The sequence below is a fragment of the Mustela nigripes genome, chromosome 4 (genome assembly GCF_022355385.1).
Source record: "Mustela nigripes isolate SB6536 chromosome 4, MUSNIG.SB6536, whole genome shotgun sequence".
Classification (NCBI taxonomy): Eukaryota; Metazoa; Chordata; class Mammalia; order Carnivora; family Mustelidae; genus Mustela; species Mustela nigripes.
Genome location: NC_081560.1, coordinates 186,020,808 through 186,037,979, shown reverse-complemented (window position 1 = coordinate 186,037,979; position 17,172 = coordinate 186,020,808). Strand labels below are relative to the sequence as shown.

At 46.9% G+C, this 17,172-nt stretch overlaps 1 protein-coding gene across 3 annotated transcripts in view; it reads right to left on the bottom strand.

Moving 5' to 3' along the window:
- Positions 1–17,172, bottom strand: part of FANK1 (fibronectin type III and ankyrin repeat domains 1) — a 103,346-nt gene that overhangs the window by 4,143 nt on the left and 82,031 nt on the right. For all 3 annotated transcript variants that reach the window (XM_059398792.1, XM_059398790.1, XM_059398793.1), the window contains exons 3-7: positions 16,466–16,590; positions 9,747–9,828; positions 8,660–8,734; positions 7,779–7,844; positions 2,719–2,884 (exon numbers count right to left, since the gene is read on the bottom strand). In XM_059398792.1, the coding sequence (XP_059254775.1) occupies positions 2,719–2,884; positions 7,779–7,844; positions 8,660–8,734; positions 9,747–9,828; positions 16,466–16,590 (514 nt within the window). The remainder of the gene's footprint in view (positions 1–2,718; positions 2,885–7,778; positions 7,845–8,659; positions 8,735–9,746; positions 9,829–16,465; positions 16,591–17,172) is intronic.

The following is a 17,172-nucleotide window of genomic DNA, read 5'->3' as shown; positions in this document are numbered from 1 at the left end:
ACCTCACCGATCCCTGAAGAATGATACCGAAGGCGATAGGTGTGTGTGCGCGTGCACACACACACTCGCCCCTAATTCTGTTACAGGAGTATTACTCGAACATGTCAGTAAAACACCAGAATGCGGGAACAAACTAGGGACTGCCACAAAGTCCCTGGGACGGGTCAGGTTATTTGTACAGAGGAGATTATCCCCCTGAACATCATGAGGATTTACAGTTCTTTCTCATGCAAATAACAACTAAGCTCAGAGCAGCAGACTCCATTGTGTTTAAATAATAAAATCATCACCTTGTTTTATGGGGTGCTTTATGCGGACCGTAAACTTTCACACTCATTTTCTCTTTTGGGTCTGAGGATTAAATGGGGTAGGTGCTTTGATTGCTGGTCTACCGGTGATGAAACCAAATCTCCGAGAAGTCAAACACCTTTCCTAAGGTCACGTGGCTCATTAAACGTAGAGACGGTTCCCCATGCCAGTCAGTCACTGTCAGTAGGAAATCGTGATACTCTCGAATGGTGGCCACAGTGCCCTGCTTGGCTCCCAGACCCTTCCTACCATCTCCCAAACACGGGGCGGCCCCTCTGCCGAGAACACGGAGGCACTCCTGTTAATATCCACGGTCTGCCACCAACCGACCTCACAGAAATCTTTAGTGGTAACGTTCCTGTAGCTCCAGAGCTACAGGAAAAGATAAAATTTACCCACAAACAACGCAAGCTGGTGCAGCTACTCTGGAAAACAGCATGGAGGTTCCTCAAAAAGTTGGAAATAGAGCTACCCTATGACCCAGCAATCGCACTACTGGATATTTACCCCAAAGATACAAATGTAGTGATTGGAAGGGGCACGTGCACCCTAATGTTTATAGCAGCAATGTCCACAATAGCCAAACTATGGAAAAAACTTAGATGTTCATCAACAGATGAATGGAAAAAGAAAATGTGGTCTATACACAATGGAATACTATGCAGCCATCAAAAGAAATGAAATCTTGCCCTTTGCAATGATGTGGATAGAACTAGAGGGTATTATGCTGAGTGAAATAAGTCAATCAGAGAAAGACAATTATCATATGGTTTCCTTGATACGAAGAATTTGAGAGGCAGGGTGGGGGGCCGTGGGGGGAAGGAGGGAAAAATGAAATGAGATGGGACTGGGGAGAGAGAGAAACGGTAAGAGACTCTTAATCTTGGGAAACAAGCAGAGGGTTGCTGGGAGGAAGGGAACTAGGAGGGATGGGTGGCGGGGTGACGGACATTGGGGAGGGTATGCGCTATGGGGAGTGCTGTGAATTGTGTAAGACTGGTGATTCACTGACCTGTACCCCTGAAACAAATAATACATGATACCTTAATTTAAAAAAGAAAAAAGAATTTACCTACAAACAAACATGCTCGTATCTGAAGCCCAGAAAGTTTGTTTTCAAAATTACAGAATTTAAATACTCATGGCAGAGACCTGCCCTTCATTCAGCAAAGGTCAAAATTCATTTTAACTACAGACTTCTACTGAGACCAAAGCATGAGCCGAGTTCATCATAAAGCAAACAAGACAACCACGGCTCTTATCACCACCCAGGGCAGGTGCGGCCCTGCCCCACCACTGAGGCCCACGTGCTAATCCTTCCCACTTCTCGAGCATGTTTCTAAAAGAGAGGAAAAAAAATGTGATAAAAGGGAATTATCTTAGCTACTGAGGTTTTTCCTTCAAAGGGCCCCTTTCTTCAGCCCTTTGCAGACAGCAGTGGCAACCAGGGAGTCCCCACAATTGCAAAAGGCAAGGCTTTCCTTCAGTCACACTTCAGAGACAAGCCAGAACAAATCTGCTAACATCTTCCAGGAGACATGACTCCTCTCAATTTGAGTTTATTTTCCAGGTCATCAGTTTAATTTCTCCATACTCTGCACCATCTGGCAACCTCAATTAGGAGAGCATTTTGTTTACTATTCCTTATTTCCATGCCTTGAAATTTTTATTTAACTTCTTTCAAGCCTTGAACTTAAGTTCTCCAAAGTTATCAGCCGCTACCATAATTGAGCTAATTCTGTTGACTCATCTTCAAACAGCTACAGAAGCCCAACAACACCAGTTCTATTCACTAAGTCCAACCTGCACTGTCTGATAACACGAGACCAGAAGGGTTACCCACATGCCTGCTTCAAGGTAAAGGCACAAGCAGCTGAAATGCTCTGTTTGTGATATGGTCAGTTTGCTCTTGGGAAGGGTTTTGTAGTGGTTAATCTTTAAAGCAAACCACGAATAAAAACAGTCTCATTCTAAGAGCAGTAAAAAGCCCTATGGCTGTAAGAGTTCTCCACATCTCCTGTCTCCAGGACCTGAGCTAGCAACTGGTGCATGGCCGGTGCTCAGTAAATCTTTGTGGACAGATTGAATGAAGAGATAACGAACGAATGGACACCGGCATAAATAAGCAGAAGCATCATCAGATCCAGCCCTGGATTCAGCAGTTTCTTTTTGTCCTATTAAGACAAACCTCCATGACAATGTGAAGCCTCAGCTATCATATCGGTTCTATAAAGACCATTTTTCCCGGGTTTCAGGAACCTTCTTACTGGTAAGTCAGAGGGCTTTCTGCAGCATTTCTAAGTTCAGAGAATCAAAGGCATCCACATAGGGCTCTGCTTCTACTAAACCCCATGGATCAAAACCGCAAGGTCTTCATGACACGTGTAGTTGAGAAGGAAGATCCCATACCTCACAGCCATCTTTTATCATCCAGTCGATGACATTGCAGTGGCCTCCGTCCGCAGCCCAGTGCAGAGCCGTGCAGCCCCCGAGGTCTCTGGTCTCCCAGGATGCGCCGTGTCTTCGGAGATATTTCACAACATCTAGGTGCCCCGCGTAGCACGCGAGCATCAGACTGCAACACACGGAGGGGGCGGCAACAGCTCTAAGTACAGTCACCACACTCCGGTCCCCGTTTTACCCTGCCTGGTTTAGACTAAGCAATCCTAATGGGAGTGGAAAAGCCATGAAAATTCTTCATATGAAATGTCGTGTCCGTCCACAGATGGACAGATTAACATAATGCGGCATCCCATACGATGGAATATTCTTTGGCCATAAAAAGGAGAAAGCAGCACTGATGTTATGCCACTACATAAATGAACCTAAAAACATCACGCTAGGGGCACCTGGGTGGCTCAGTGGGTTACGCCTCTGCCTCCGGCCCAGGTCATGATCCCAGAGTCCTGGGATTGAGCCCCGCGTCGGGCTCTCTGCTCAGCAGGGAGCCTGCTTCCCTTCCTCTCTCTCTGCCTGCCTCTCTGCCTGCTTGTGATCTCTCTCTGTCAAATAAATAAATAAAATCTTTAAAAAAAAAAATCACACTAAGCAAAGGAAGCTGGACACAAAAGGCTACACGTTGTAGGATTGTTTACGTGAAATGCCCAGAGCAGGCAAATCCTGGGGACGAACTGACAGGGTAGCTGTTTCCAGGGACCGGGAGAGAGGAAACTGGGAGTGCCTGCCGGTGAGCACAGGGCTTCTTTCTGGCTGAAGACAATGCTCTGGAATTCGACCAGCAACAGCTGCACAGCGTCGTTAATATGTTCCTTAAGGACCAAATTTTAAAGGAGTGTGTGAATTACATCTCAATTTTAAAAAGGAATCACTGTAAATTGAGTAAAATATTGGATTTTAAAATATCCATGAGTCTGTGAAGATATTCAAAAAAGGCAGAGGGGAGAAAAAATACTCATTTGACATTATAGATGGGTATTAAGCCAATTCCATACTCTAAATATTTGTATTTAAATAAAAACATTTACTCTGCCTTTATAGAAGAAAATATAGTCCATCGTCGAGTGATGAGGGAAAGCCCTCTTCTCCGAAGCCTGCCAGCCAGTCGATATGGACGACATTGTGGAATTAGAAAATCACACTTTGGCAATTCCAATTAAATAACGGATCTGGGTAAGGCCCATCAGTGGGTGCTAAAATCGTTGGGTAAAAGTTAACAGAGAACAGGATATTCACACCATGATTACCCCATAGGTTATTTGCTAATTTCAGCAGGAAACTCTATCTTTACAAGGAGAGATTAGCGACCACACCCCACACTGAAATACTGAAGAATTTTGAGGAATCGGATGCCTATTCACCTTGAAATGGGCAAGGAAGGAGAAAAAGGCGAATAAAACATGTAGAAAGAGAAGCAAAAAAGGCGAAATGTTGACAACAGCCAAACCTAAGCGGTGAGTACATAGAAATTTACTTTACTCTTCTTTCGACTTTTCTAAATGTTTGAACTTTTCAAAATACAGAGTTGGGGGTGGGGTGGCGGTGGGGGGCAGTGCAGAAGGAAGTCTTCCCAACAGGGAAATCCTACAAAGTCTCTGAGTGATAAACAGGACGTCCAGCTCTGAGGCTCAGCCCTGAGTGCGGCTGGAGTGGAAGCGGAGGCCCGCATCTCTGGATCTGCATCTCTGGACCCACTCTCTGGATCCTTACAAGGCCCGCAGGTCTCAGAGGCTCCCAGAAAAGAGCAAACGCGGCCCTTTGCTGGCCAGGCTTTGTGGTGCTTTCTTCCCATGCAGACTGCCAAATGCTTAGTGCAAACGTGAGGCTCCTGTTAGATGCATTGCTTTCCAGGGCCCTTAAGTCCATTTACAATTGCATCGACTGCAACAATAAGGGTCCCTTTTACTCACTCTACCAACGCTACTATCCTCTTTTAATTCACAATAGGACAGTAAGTTTTTACTTTATTACTGGCACTTTTGCATATTAACTTTTTAATTTATTCTGCTATGAATTGTCTTCGTGTAAACTGCTCGTTTCTACTGTGTACCCCCACATTAAATACACCAGTCATTTGTCTATAATATATTTGCAAATCTCTTCCCAGGCTACCCTTTACTTTGTAATTAATTTTTAAAAACGTGTCATGTACTTTTAGTCTTCTCTTTAGTGATTTATTTCAGTGATTCTGCCTTCCTTGTTAGAAGACCAGACACATGCTGTAGTTTCTCTGGTTCTGTCTTTTCTATTTAATTCTTAATTCATCCGGAATTTATTTTTTTTTTAATTTTATTTATTTATTTGACAGACAGAGATCACAAGTAGGCAGAGAGGCAGGCAGAGAGAGGGGGGGAAACAGGCTCCCTGCTGAGCAGAGAGCCCGATGCGGGGCTCGATCCCAAGACCCTGAGATCATGACCTGAGCCGAAGGCAGAGGCTTTAACCCACTGAGCCACCCAGGCGGCCCATCCGGAATTTATTTTGATGCATGCCATACAAGGCCAGTATTTAACCTTTTTTTCTTCTGATACTCATTAGTTTGTGTTGCTCCCATCGTGGCGTACTAAGTTCCGACGTATATGAAGAACTATTTCTAGTTCATTCCACAGATTTTTTTTTCAATTATTTGTATCGATCTCATATACTACATTAATTACTAAAACTTTATAAGTCATTTTAATAACTGTCAAAAGTCTTTCCACATTTCTCTTCAATAAGGTTAGTAGATGGCGTCATCCCTTGGTTCTTCCAGGTCAATCAAAATCATTTTGACAGGCTCCCAAGAATAATTCCCTTTGAGGCTATGCTGGTCTATATACTCATTCAGGAAAACCTGAAACTTTTGCAGTCTTCGATCTGGCCATTCTGGCATATGATGTAGGTATGGCATATGGTATACCATATATGGTATATGCCATTCTTTTAAACCTTTTAATCTCATTTTTATAGGATTTTTAATACAAATTTCTCACTTCCATTAGAGATTTATTCTATTTCCCTCAATATACTTATTAACTGATTACTGCTGTTATTTAAGAAAAAAAAATTGTTAAATAGTAGCTGACCACTTTACTAAATTTCCTTATTAAGTCCAAGTATTTGAAAGCTGACTCACTTGGGCACTGCAAGAAAGGAGCCAGGTCTCATACATTTCACCTCTCACCAGGCTGACCAGCACTCCAAAATACCAGTCATGGGGCACCTGGGAGGCTGAGGTCATGATCTCAGGCTCTCTGCTCGGCAGGGAGCCTGCTTCCTCCCCTCTCTCTCTGCCTGCCTCTCTGCCTACTTGCCATCTCTGTCTGTTGAATAAAAAAAAAATTTTTTTAAAATCTTTCAAAATACCAGTCATAAAGTGACAAAACAAGGAAACATGCCAGGCACCGTTTTCACTCACTTTTCTTGTAGTGACTTGTTAAACACTCACAATTCTGTAAGGACTTCTATCATCCTTACCTCGTAGATAAAGCACACAGAGGTTAAGTAACTCCCCAAGGTCATATGACCTGACCACTGGCGAGTCTGGATTCGACATCGAGCTCTATGGCTCTCACCCACTCCTACGGGTTTCATTACTAACTTCAAAGCCATTTGTCAACACTAGGAATGACAGCTGGTCATCTGATATGATAACTAAGCTTTTATGATGCAATCAAACGATTCTCTCCATCACCACAGGCTGGTGCTCCTATCTCCAGAGGCTGTCCCCAGGACTGAAAGCATCCTGCTCTTTAAAAGAGTAAAGATATTTTAACTAGTGAAAGGTGTGCGGTTATACCAAATTACTGTTTTGCTTCTGCACATACCTAGGTTTTCACCTTTGGTCTACTGCGTTGAGAAATGTCCTACTCTAGACATCCTTACATCCTGCATGACCCCCTGAGTTAGGATGGAAGGGGCGTGACTGTCTGCACACATATGAACATACAAAGAGCTTTCTTTCTCCATCAGACTTCAGCAGTAAGGTTATGCTTGGTGATGGTCCAACTACTCCTCTGCTAAGTAAGTTATCTACAGTCTTTACCTACGCTCCTCCCAAGCGCATGGGCACAACAGGCCCCCACGAGTCTGTTTCAGAATCCCTTCCTAAGTTTTCTAACTGCTGGCACAGATATTGGTTGTGCTTGCACGGATATCGGTTGTTTCAGATTTTCTGTGTCTTGGGCTGGTTTTGAGGATTTACATTTTCCCAGAAAATGTACCATCGAAAAGATAATTTCAGTGAAATTATCCCATGTACTGGTGTAGACGCAGTGTACCACTTTCTTTCTACGTTTAGGTTTCCGCTATCACCACTGTTAGGCCCTGTTAGGGACCCTTCCAAAATTCTATTTTTTTCTTCCTAAATTTCCAAAAGATTTTCTCTATAGCCATGGCCATGTATTATTTCTAAATTGATTTTTTTCCTTAGATTTATAAGGAATTGGTCCATTTTATTGTATAGGGTGTTTTACTAGAATACTGATCATTTTTAAGTCTTTGTAGAGCATTCTTTAATCTGTCTGAATAGAGTTTCCAAGTATCGTGCTCTTTCTGTCACTTTCTCCCGTGTGGCCCTCCACGCCTCCACCACGGGAAGTTCTTGGGCTGTAGCTTTCATCATGACTGCTTTGTGCTTCTTTGGAACCCCTAAGAGGCTTAGTTAAGAGAGTAAGGCAAAGTGTAAGGAGATCCCTGGAGGGGGCCCCAAGTGTCGCAGGCACAGCCAAATGCCCAGCACGGCCCTGGCAATGGTTACTATCACCGCTACCGGTCACTGAGCACTAAGCGTGTGCCAGGCGCTGAGCGAGGGCAGGTGGCGGCCGTACAAGGTATAGCCCACTTTGTGCCAGCGCGTGAAGGAATACAAGAACGAATGAATAAGCCAGGCTTTGTTCATCGACCTCTTCCCTTTGGGATACAGCCCTGTCAAAAGAAGCTGCTGCAAATATTTGGGTTAAATCAAAAACCATCTGGACACAAACCTGGTAACCGAAGTAGGGGGACATTTTGGGGCATATCCCACCACCCACCTGTCCTTGCCACTTCCGTTCGTCAGATTCACATCTGTGCCATTAGAAACCAGGATTTTCACAAGCCTGCAGGAGACAAATCGGAAGGTCACTGGAGATGCAGCTTTGATGGATAGGAACCCACGGTAATGCGGGAACACACACAGCACTACATTTCAGACACATCTCCACACTTCCTTTCTACCTTCAGAGGCCGGCTGGCTTCAAAGGACATTATTAAACCAGAAAACTACCACTTCAACACCAAAAAAAAGAAAGGGGGGGGGGCTTCTTCCTCACATGAATTATTCATTGAAAACAAATTATACCACATGAAACACATTGTATTGTCAAGCTAATTTGCTGTCACTTTAATGGCCATTTTAAATAGATTTTCAAATGGCAGCATTTAATAAAATATAGGTCTTTTTTTCCAAAATGGCACTTTAGTAGTTAAATATAAATATGGTTGTAAAATAAGCCACTAGTGTGTATGCCTCTGTGTGGCATAGAGATGATAGAGTGTATCGGGGAAAATTCTCTTAGCAACCTCTCGGGGAAGTTTGTTTTCCAGAATTAATATCCTTCCCTCTTTCTTTTTTTAAAGACACTCTTATTCCAATAATCCTGGGACATGTAAAATATATTGTAAAATAGAATTTAGTGGCTACCTCTCTTCCTCACCATAGGATTCTACACGTTTACATTCTCTCCTGTGCGGTGTAGAACTTCGGGCTGCAAACAGCCGAGTTTGGGGGCAGCCCGCACGTGGTAGAGTTCTGGAAAGCAAGAAGAAGGGGAGTCCTGCCCACACCTTTTTCCCTCCCATCCATGTTCTGACCAGAGCCTTTGGGAGAAGGGAAAGGTTCAGGCACTCAGAGATACGAGAGGAGGAAGCCTACCTGGTGTAACCTTTCTGGGCAGCAACCATCAGAGCAGTAAAGCCAAACTTATTGGGAACATCAACCTTAACATTTCTTGGGGAAAAAACACAGAGAAAAGAGATTAAGATGCTCCACGTGGCTCTCCGCAGTCACAGCGGAGGTCTCTTGCAGGACACAGGTGACTAAAACGATTTATTCTCCCCGAAAATTCCGATTTCTTCTGGGCCACTAAGTTTCTGTTGTCTTAAACCACCCTGCCTAAATATTTTTCAAGGATTCAAATTCACAGGAAGGGAAATTGCTCTAGTTTCGCTTAAAACCAGCTCTCCATTCAACTCAAAACCAGCATGTGAGCAGTGGAAACACTGGGACGGGCACCACCGCCTTCCAGAACAGAGGGGCGCCGGCAATCCCACACTCCGCTCCACCAAGAGGCCTGCATTTCTCCCTGGAGGCCCCTGGAGGAACAAAGCAGACCTCTTCAATACCAGCTCAGAAGCCTTGTTTTTTTGTGGGGCCCTTCTCTCCCCCAAGCTAAGGGCCCTGTTTGCAAAATGACTGGTCTTCTAAGGTTCTCAAAACTTTTCTGATTCAAAAAGAATCTACGTAACATCGTTCACCTTTCATTACGCGAGGGCCTCAAACATCCCATGGCAGCAAATGTATTTGCTACTTTTCTTCTAGTGTTTTACCGACTTTTTGAATCAGAAACAGCAGATTTAATTATTCCTTAGGTAGACGTGGACACTTAGGGTTGAAATTTGCCTAAATGCTATGGCATATAAGCAAGAGTCAGGAATTATTTCTGGAGTGCTCGCTTCGGCAGCACATACACTAAAAATAGGAATTATTTCTGGAAAGAAAAGAGGATACCCAGACTTCTCATTTTCATTTTCAATTTCCATTAGATATTTACAAAACCTAGCATTTCCATGGGGCTCAGAGGCCATCTTTATTGACTCTGCTGAACTCCCACCAGTCACCGGAGATCTATTTTGGAGCAATTTCAAAAGCATGGAAAATGGAGGGGAAATAAAGTTAAGTGCAATTCTATGTACTTGCTGGGCATTAAAAATTGTTTAATTTTAAGGCAGAGTTCTCTCACCCTCCTTGAAGTATTCGAACCAGCAAATCTTCATCATTCACATTGACTGCTCGATGAAAGTGTTCACTACTTATGGGTTCTCCTGAAGAAAGATGGAAAACAGTCGCCAAAGTCGAGTGAGAGAATATTCATTCCAGATACGCGCCTCCCGCGGCCTTGAGTGGGTGTTCACGGTCCCCTCCAAGAAGGCACTTGGCTATTCCGAGAAGTGTGGCTTACATTTCCTATTCCACTTCTTTTACTGAGAAAGGCCATGTTTCCATATATTAAGAACATTCAGATTGTCCTAAGGACTTGGGACATTCTCAAGTTATAAAAGCACTGCTTTGTGCGTGGTATTTTGATAGGTGAAAATAATCCTTCCAGATTTCCTAAGACTTACTAAATGTCTCTTACAAGCAAGGAAAAGCCCATGATCGTCGCAACATGCTGGTTTGGTTTGCCAAAGGACTCTAAACTACTTGAACAAACGACAAAAATAAATTGCTGTAACATTTGACATCCAAAATTTCAGTGCTTCCCAGGAATATAACATTCACGTTGGCCTGGTCTCCCCAGAGCTGCTGGGGGGCCGGGGCGCAGAAGGGGCTTGTTCACAGAGGGGGAGCACCGTGAGAAAGCGCGATGACGGGGGAGAGCCTGCCAGGCAGAGGAGCCAGGAGGGGAAGGCTGCAAGCGACTCCGGGAACAAGGGGAAGTGGGAAAGAAGGGAGGGCGTCCTGTTGCGTGGGGGGAACGTTAGGTCCTCGAGGAAGACAGAGTGCAGAAAGGTGCAGAGTGTGACAATAAACGGCCAAGTGAGAGAAGCCCGTCTTCCAGGGCTTGCTTCACCCTCTGTGCGTCTCTCGTTGCTTGAATGGTTTGGCGTAAATGGAACACACGCGAAGCACTTAGCAGAGCACCTGGCATGTCCTGAATATCCAACACGCGTCCGCTGTGGAGGCCGTGGGAAGGGCAGCGGCCACTGTCCTTGTCCCTACCGTTGTCACGCCCATCACACCTGAGCCGACCTCGCTGACCCGGATAGGTCCTGAGTCTATAATCCCCAGTTCCAGGCAGCCCCAAGGTCTCTTCCATTCACTCAAACGTTTATTACGTCACTCGCATGCCCAGTCTTGACCCTGAGAGTCCCAGAGGGAGCAAGACCAGCGTGTTCCTCTCCTTTGCCATTTACACAGTAGCACCAGCTTCGAACCTGTCATCATCTGAAACCCTGAAAGAAAACACCCATCTCCTACCTGTCCTCCCACATTTGCCCCGAGACTGACTCCTGGGGCTCACCCACCCCTTCATCACCCTCCACCAGGCTGGCCTCCAGAGATCCCCCAGCTGGCCCCACCAGGTGGGGAGAAAGTTCCCTCTTCTGCACCTGCAGTAGAAAAACTCTCTGGGATGAGCCCATGGAGCTCACTGGAACTGGGAACTGTAAACTCAGTACCCATCCCGGTCAGCAAATTCCGCTAGGGAGAGCTCCTGGGCCCCGGAGCCCCTGTTCTACTCGTTTCCTTGGAAGATTTTAACGGGGCACATTATGAATTGGGAAGCCAGGGCGGATGGGGCAGAAGAGTATATCGATCACTAGCAGAATGACCTCTAGCTGACACCCTTGTTCTTCTGGTAAAAAATAAAATAAAATAAAGCCAAGTGAAAACGGTTTTTAAAATCCCAACTTTGTCTGCTAGTGCTTGCCAATCTCCTGACCATTTTTCAGCCGCGCTGTACCTCCTCCTCATCTTTCCACACATAGTTTTAGACCAAACGCTTCGAGGAAAAGTATCACGATAAACCGTCCAAGGGCAAGGCCCCCCTTCTGTCCCTGGCCTTCCAAGGAAGATCACACCTAGCCTGGTGGTTCCCCTGGGGGGCTACAGAAGGGAACCCCCACCCCAACACCACCACCACCAAGAGGACATTTGGTAAGACCTGGAGATATTTTTGGTTGTCGCACCTTAAGGGTTGGTGCTCCTGGCGTCTAGGGGGTAGAGGCGTGGGATACTGATGATCTCACCTGCACACAGTGAGAATTATGCAGCCCCCAAACATCAGCGCACCAAGGCTGAGGAGCCCCGGGCTAGACTAGTAAGGACTGAAAATGATCTGTTGGGTGACGCATCCCTGCTTTAGTGGACAAACTGAACCCATGGAAAGTTTCCCTTCCTTTCCCTTCCTGGGAAGGACGGACGAGTAGCATGGGGGTGGTACATACCCCGGCCAGCTCCCTCTTGTGACTCACAAACTTCAACTGCCACCAAAAATACAAAAACAACTAATTTGCATAGAATCATCTAGAAGAACATAGGAAGCTCGTCCTATTTCTACTAAATTTTAAAATAGGACATCCTAACTCGAAACTTATTCATTAAGCTCTATCTAGGACTCTACACAATCCTTTTTTTTTTTTTAATTCTTCTTCAGACCACAGAAGAGAGCCAGGAAGGCAGAGTGAGTTGTCTGAGACCAAGCAGGTAGGCGTGGGCAATGTCAGAGCTCACAAGGCCTTCGCAGGGCCACCCGCCGACCAACTCATCATGTGCTTCCAACCTTATGAAACTCTGAAAATAGGCAGACTTCGTCAATAAAAAACACGTTCCCCCGGAACAAAGTGGTAAATGAGAGGGTATGCCAAAGTCTAAAAAGTTTCAGAAAAGCACGAATTTAAGATTCTAAACAAAGTTCTAAAAGCAGGTGCAGCATCGCCACGTGTTTCTGCTCTGACCCACCTCCAGTCCATGACGACGGTCCAGCTCTCGGCTGGGGGGGAGGCAGGGGGGGGGCACTTCCTGGTCCCTCCTACCCAGGAGCCCCTGCAGCATGCAAATATTAGAAAATCAAAGAAGTCCGTTTGGTGCTTAGAGGCGTGAGGACGGTGCGCAGCAAAGACCAGGGTATTTTGATGGTAGGATGGTAGGACATCACTGAAATGAATGTATTGCCCTATGTCAGCTTCTGATCAGAGGTGATCAGAGCCCTCATACCTTACTCAGAACAAAAGGACCTCTCACAGAGGGGAAGGAGCACAGCGCTATGGCTAACCGTTCCTTGTTTGCGGAGTTTCTGCACAAGGAAGCGATACTTCTCGTTCGGGGCATAGATGCTCTTTCTCAGCACTGGCTCATTAACCCCGCTCACACCACTGCCGGGAAGGCAAAGAGTCCTGAAGATGAGCACCGGACCAGACGCGGATCAACCCGGGCTTGCAAAAGTCTCCGTTTATATGAATCGGAGGAGGAATAAGTGAAGGGGTCCTGTTGGCAGAACAGAGCGGAGCAGTTCTTTCTCCCACTACAGGCAAGAGTCACAAAGAGAGGAAATCCCAGGGGGAGCCAAATGTTCCACTCCTGCTACCCCTGAATCCTCAAAGACATGGTGGGCCTGGCCCAAGTACAACCGAATACAGAGAAGGCAGGCTGTGCCTCTGTGGGTTTGTTTGGCGGATGTTAATGCTGAATCAATGCCGCCCACAGGGAGGACGTCTGCAAGTGCTCCCCACCCCCCCCACCCCCCCCCCCCCCGCTCTCCTGTCCTAGCGCAGCACTGGATGGAACTTATCAGGCAGGGCCAGAAGAGGGGACACCCAGGAGGAAGGGAAAGCCATCGCCCTGTTCTGTAAGAGGGTCATTTAGTGGCAGATGTGCCCACAGATATTCCAATATGGCAGTAACACCTTTCTGGGCAGAATTCGGGTCTCTGTTAGAAGCAGTGGGTAAATGATGAGCTCATTGGAGGAGAGATTTGCCAATTAACAAGCAGCAGCTGCTTTTCTCTTTTTAAGGGCCCAACTGATTAAAATTGCATGCCTCATTTAAGCAAGAGTCTTGTGTACTTTACCTGGAATTTAAAAAATTTAAAAAAACAAAGCTAAGCATCCTTTATTCAAACAAAGTGCATGCTTTCGGGATTCATTAAAAACACTTTCAAACTGAATGCAAGTGATCAACCCACAGAAGCAATTTTTACTTGTTTTGGAAAATATGCACATTTTTAATTCTTTGTTTAGCATGATCTACCTCCTTAAGGGAGTCTGCTTTGGGTATTATAAATAGAATAATAGTGTCAGGGAGCAGCAGCTAGCAGGAAGAGGGTCCAGGACCACTGCCACCCGGGAGAGCCCCCCCAAGTCTGAGAGCCCTGCCCACTGCAGCCCAGCGCTATGACCAGACCACGAAAGGAGCAGGAAGCCCGGTATGCAGATCAACACCAGGAACCATGTCTCCATCACACCCTGGTCCTTGCAGGAGGTCTGGTCTAGTGACCCACGGAAGCCACGGGCTGCAGGGACAAATGCTCTGGATCCTAGACCACCTCGCTGTAGCTGCCTCTGGGAAGCCAGCTCCGCAGGAAGCCAGCACCGTCCTGGCCAGCTGATGGAAACCTACAATGGTTTCTGCCTTCCCGAAGAGCTCTGAATGGTAGACGAGCACCACATCAGCTCTGGCCGGAGGGTCCTGCAGCCCCTGCCCTGGCGTGGATGTGGCAGGAGCAAAGATGCCAGTGGCGAGCAGAGGCTCACCATGGCCGGCTCTGCATCCTGTTTGCCTCCCCCATGCAGGTCAAGAGGATGCTCCCCAGCCCGTAGGACACACGTGCATCTCCCCAGACAGGAGTGCAAGCTGAGAAGATCAGTGTTTCCCTCTTCATCCTAATTCTGCCTCTGGACCTTTCCATTCCCCATCCGTCCACCCATGCACTGTGATCTTCTACGCCAGACATGACTGACCCAGCACGTCCTCCACTTTGGAAGCACACAAGTCGGTGGGAGACAAAGAAGATGAAAGATACATAAAATAAGATGGGCTGGGTGCTATCAGAGGGGGTGAGACCCAGCCGGGTACTGGCGGAGGCACAAGGGACCACCCCCAAGCAGAGCTCTGCCTGGACAGTGGCAGGCAGAGGAGTTGAAGGGGCACCGGGAAGAGGGGGCTCCGAGGTGGGAGCTCCAGAGAAATGGGGCAAAGGCAGAGGAGTGCAGGAGGGGCCTGTGGCTGGCTGGGGCCGGCGGGACAGGAGGGAGCACCGTGGCCCAGCGTCCCCTAGAGAGTCTATTCAAACACTGGGTTCCCCTTTGCCGACTCTTCTCCTGCCCCTGTTCCTCCTGTCTCCGTGCCCACCCTCAACACAGAGGAGACCAACTCACACTCAACCGCTCTGCCTTTTCCCCCTAAAAGCTCCAGAGCGCCTGGTCTCCCAGAGGAAGGAAATGCTTTCACCGCCACCACAGGAAGGACAAGCCCTCTTGCCTGACTCACGTCACTGTAACTGACCGTTCCACTCGGAAAGTCTCCTCTGAAATTATGCGTCTTTGCAGCGAGCGGAGCACCTTGGGACAGGGACACCGCTCCCAGCTGTCACTGAAATCTCAGTTTGCCAAATGAAGACCCAACTCCCCAGTGCCCTGTCTGCAAACTAAGAGATGACAGGCTAACTCAAAACCTTAATCATTTTTAATCCACATAAAAATCCAAATGAGAAAAACCTTGAGAGGCTCTTAACGCTAAGAAACAAACCGAGGGCTGCTGGAGGGCAGGGGGAGCAGGGATGGGGTAACCGGGCGACAGGCATCAAGAAGGCACGTAAGGTGATGGGCACTGGGTGTTCCACGCACCTGATCAATTATGGAACGTGACATCTGAAACCAATGATGTACTGTGAGTTGGATAATTGAAGTTAAATAAGAAAAAAACCTCTCCAAATAAATGCATAAAGGACACAATTGAAAGCCACAGAAGGAAAAGTGTATGTTTTATTCATGTATGTGTATGTGTGTGTCACACCCGCACATGCCAGAACCAATAGGGACTAAAACTTTAAAATGACTTTTACTCACAGGAGGAAGACTTCGTTGTGCAACTGAGAAAAGACGTTTGTGCTCTCAGCAAGCAGGCCACAAAGAGCGTTTCTGACCATTTTAATCTTTACCACATTCTAGACACACACACATCTTTAAAACACCAAAATACCGATCACAGAAAATATCTGCACCCTCAGGTGGGACCGGGAGAAGGACACGCAAGGTCAGAGGCGGTGTGGCCAGCCCCTTGCTGTGTGTGTGTGTGTGTGTGTGTGTGTGTGTGTGTGTGTTGGCCGGTGTTCATTCTTCCTCACTCACAGCCCCCACTGGAATCCGATTCATGTGTCAAGACAGAAAACTGAGGTGGTTCAAAAGGGACAAAATGCCTTCTAGGCCTTGTCACCCGAGGCACAGCCGGACAGGCAGACTGTTCCTCAGCCCACACCCCCGGCCCGCTTCCTAGGAAAGGCGACTCTACCTTTTTGTACTTTTAGTCCTGAATGTGCCCTCCCAGGGCGGGGCCGGCCCCAGCACCGCACTCCCCGTCTGTTAAAGCACAGACTTCCCTCCCACTGCGGCCTGGACGAGCCAGTAAACAGCTGCAACACAGTCTCTAAAACTGGAGGCATTTCAGGGCACCTGAGTGGCTCGCTCCATGGAGTGCCTGCCTTCAGCTCAGGTCATGCTCTCAGAGTCCTGGGTTCGAGCCCCACGTCAGGCTCTGGGCTCAGCGGGGAGGCGGCTTCTCCCTCTCCTGCGTGCTCACGCGTGCTCTCTCTCTCTCTCTCAAATAAATAAATAAAATTTTCTTTTTAATGGAAGGGTTTCTGCTTCCAGAAAGGCTCAGCAAAAGGCAGGGTACTTGTACCTCCATAGGGCTCACTGTCTTCATTGATCTCTGGATAAAGGAGTGTGGTGTTTGTATACTCACTGGTTGTAGATACCGAGACCACTGGGCTGTACTCATATTCTCCAGAGGGACTGGTGACCTTCAGTCGGAATTTGTACAGTGTTCGTGGTTCCAGACCTTCCACAACATGCTTTGTTGCGTATCCCCTAGAAGGGAGGAGACATGCAGGATCAGGACACTCGGTGATCAAATCCGCACGCTCTGAAAGTCGCTAAGAGCCGGAGGAAGCAATGTGGGAATGCTGCCCATCTCCTGTATGACCCCACCTCGGCGGCTGTCAGTCCCCCACCCTCGGTAGAGGGTGCCCTGAGTGCGAAGGACAAGTCACACATCCAGCCTTTCCCACCATGCCCCAGTTGCAGAGTCATGAGAAAACACAGGACTTTTTTTTTTTTTTTTTTTTTGCTTTAAGCACAACTACTAAGTTTGGGGATGGTTTGTTATGCAGCAAGAGATAACAGATACGAACTGATACATCACATCATCCACAAAGAAGAAACCAGCACAAAGACAGTGAAGAAATGATACCAGTGGCATTAAGAAAAACATCTGAGTTAAGAAACCAAGAAAACAGACGATTAAAAGTCAATATATAGGGCGGAGTCAAGATGGCGGAGAAGTAGCAGGCTGAGACTACTTGAGCTAGCCGGAGATCAGCTAGATAGCTTATCTAAAGATTGCAAACACCTGAAAATCCATCGGCAGATCGAAGAGAAGAAGAACAGCAA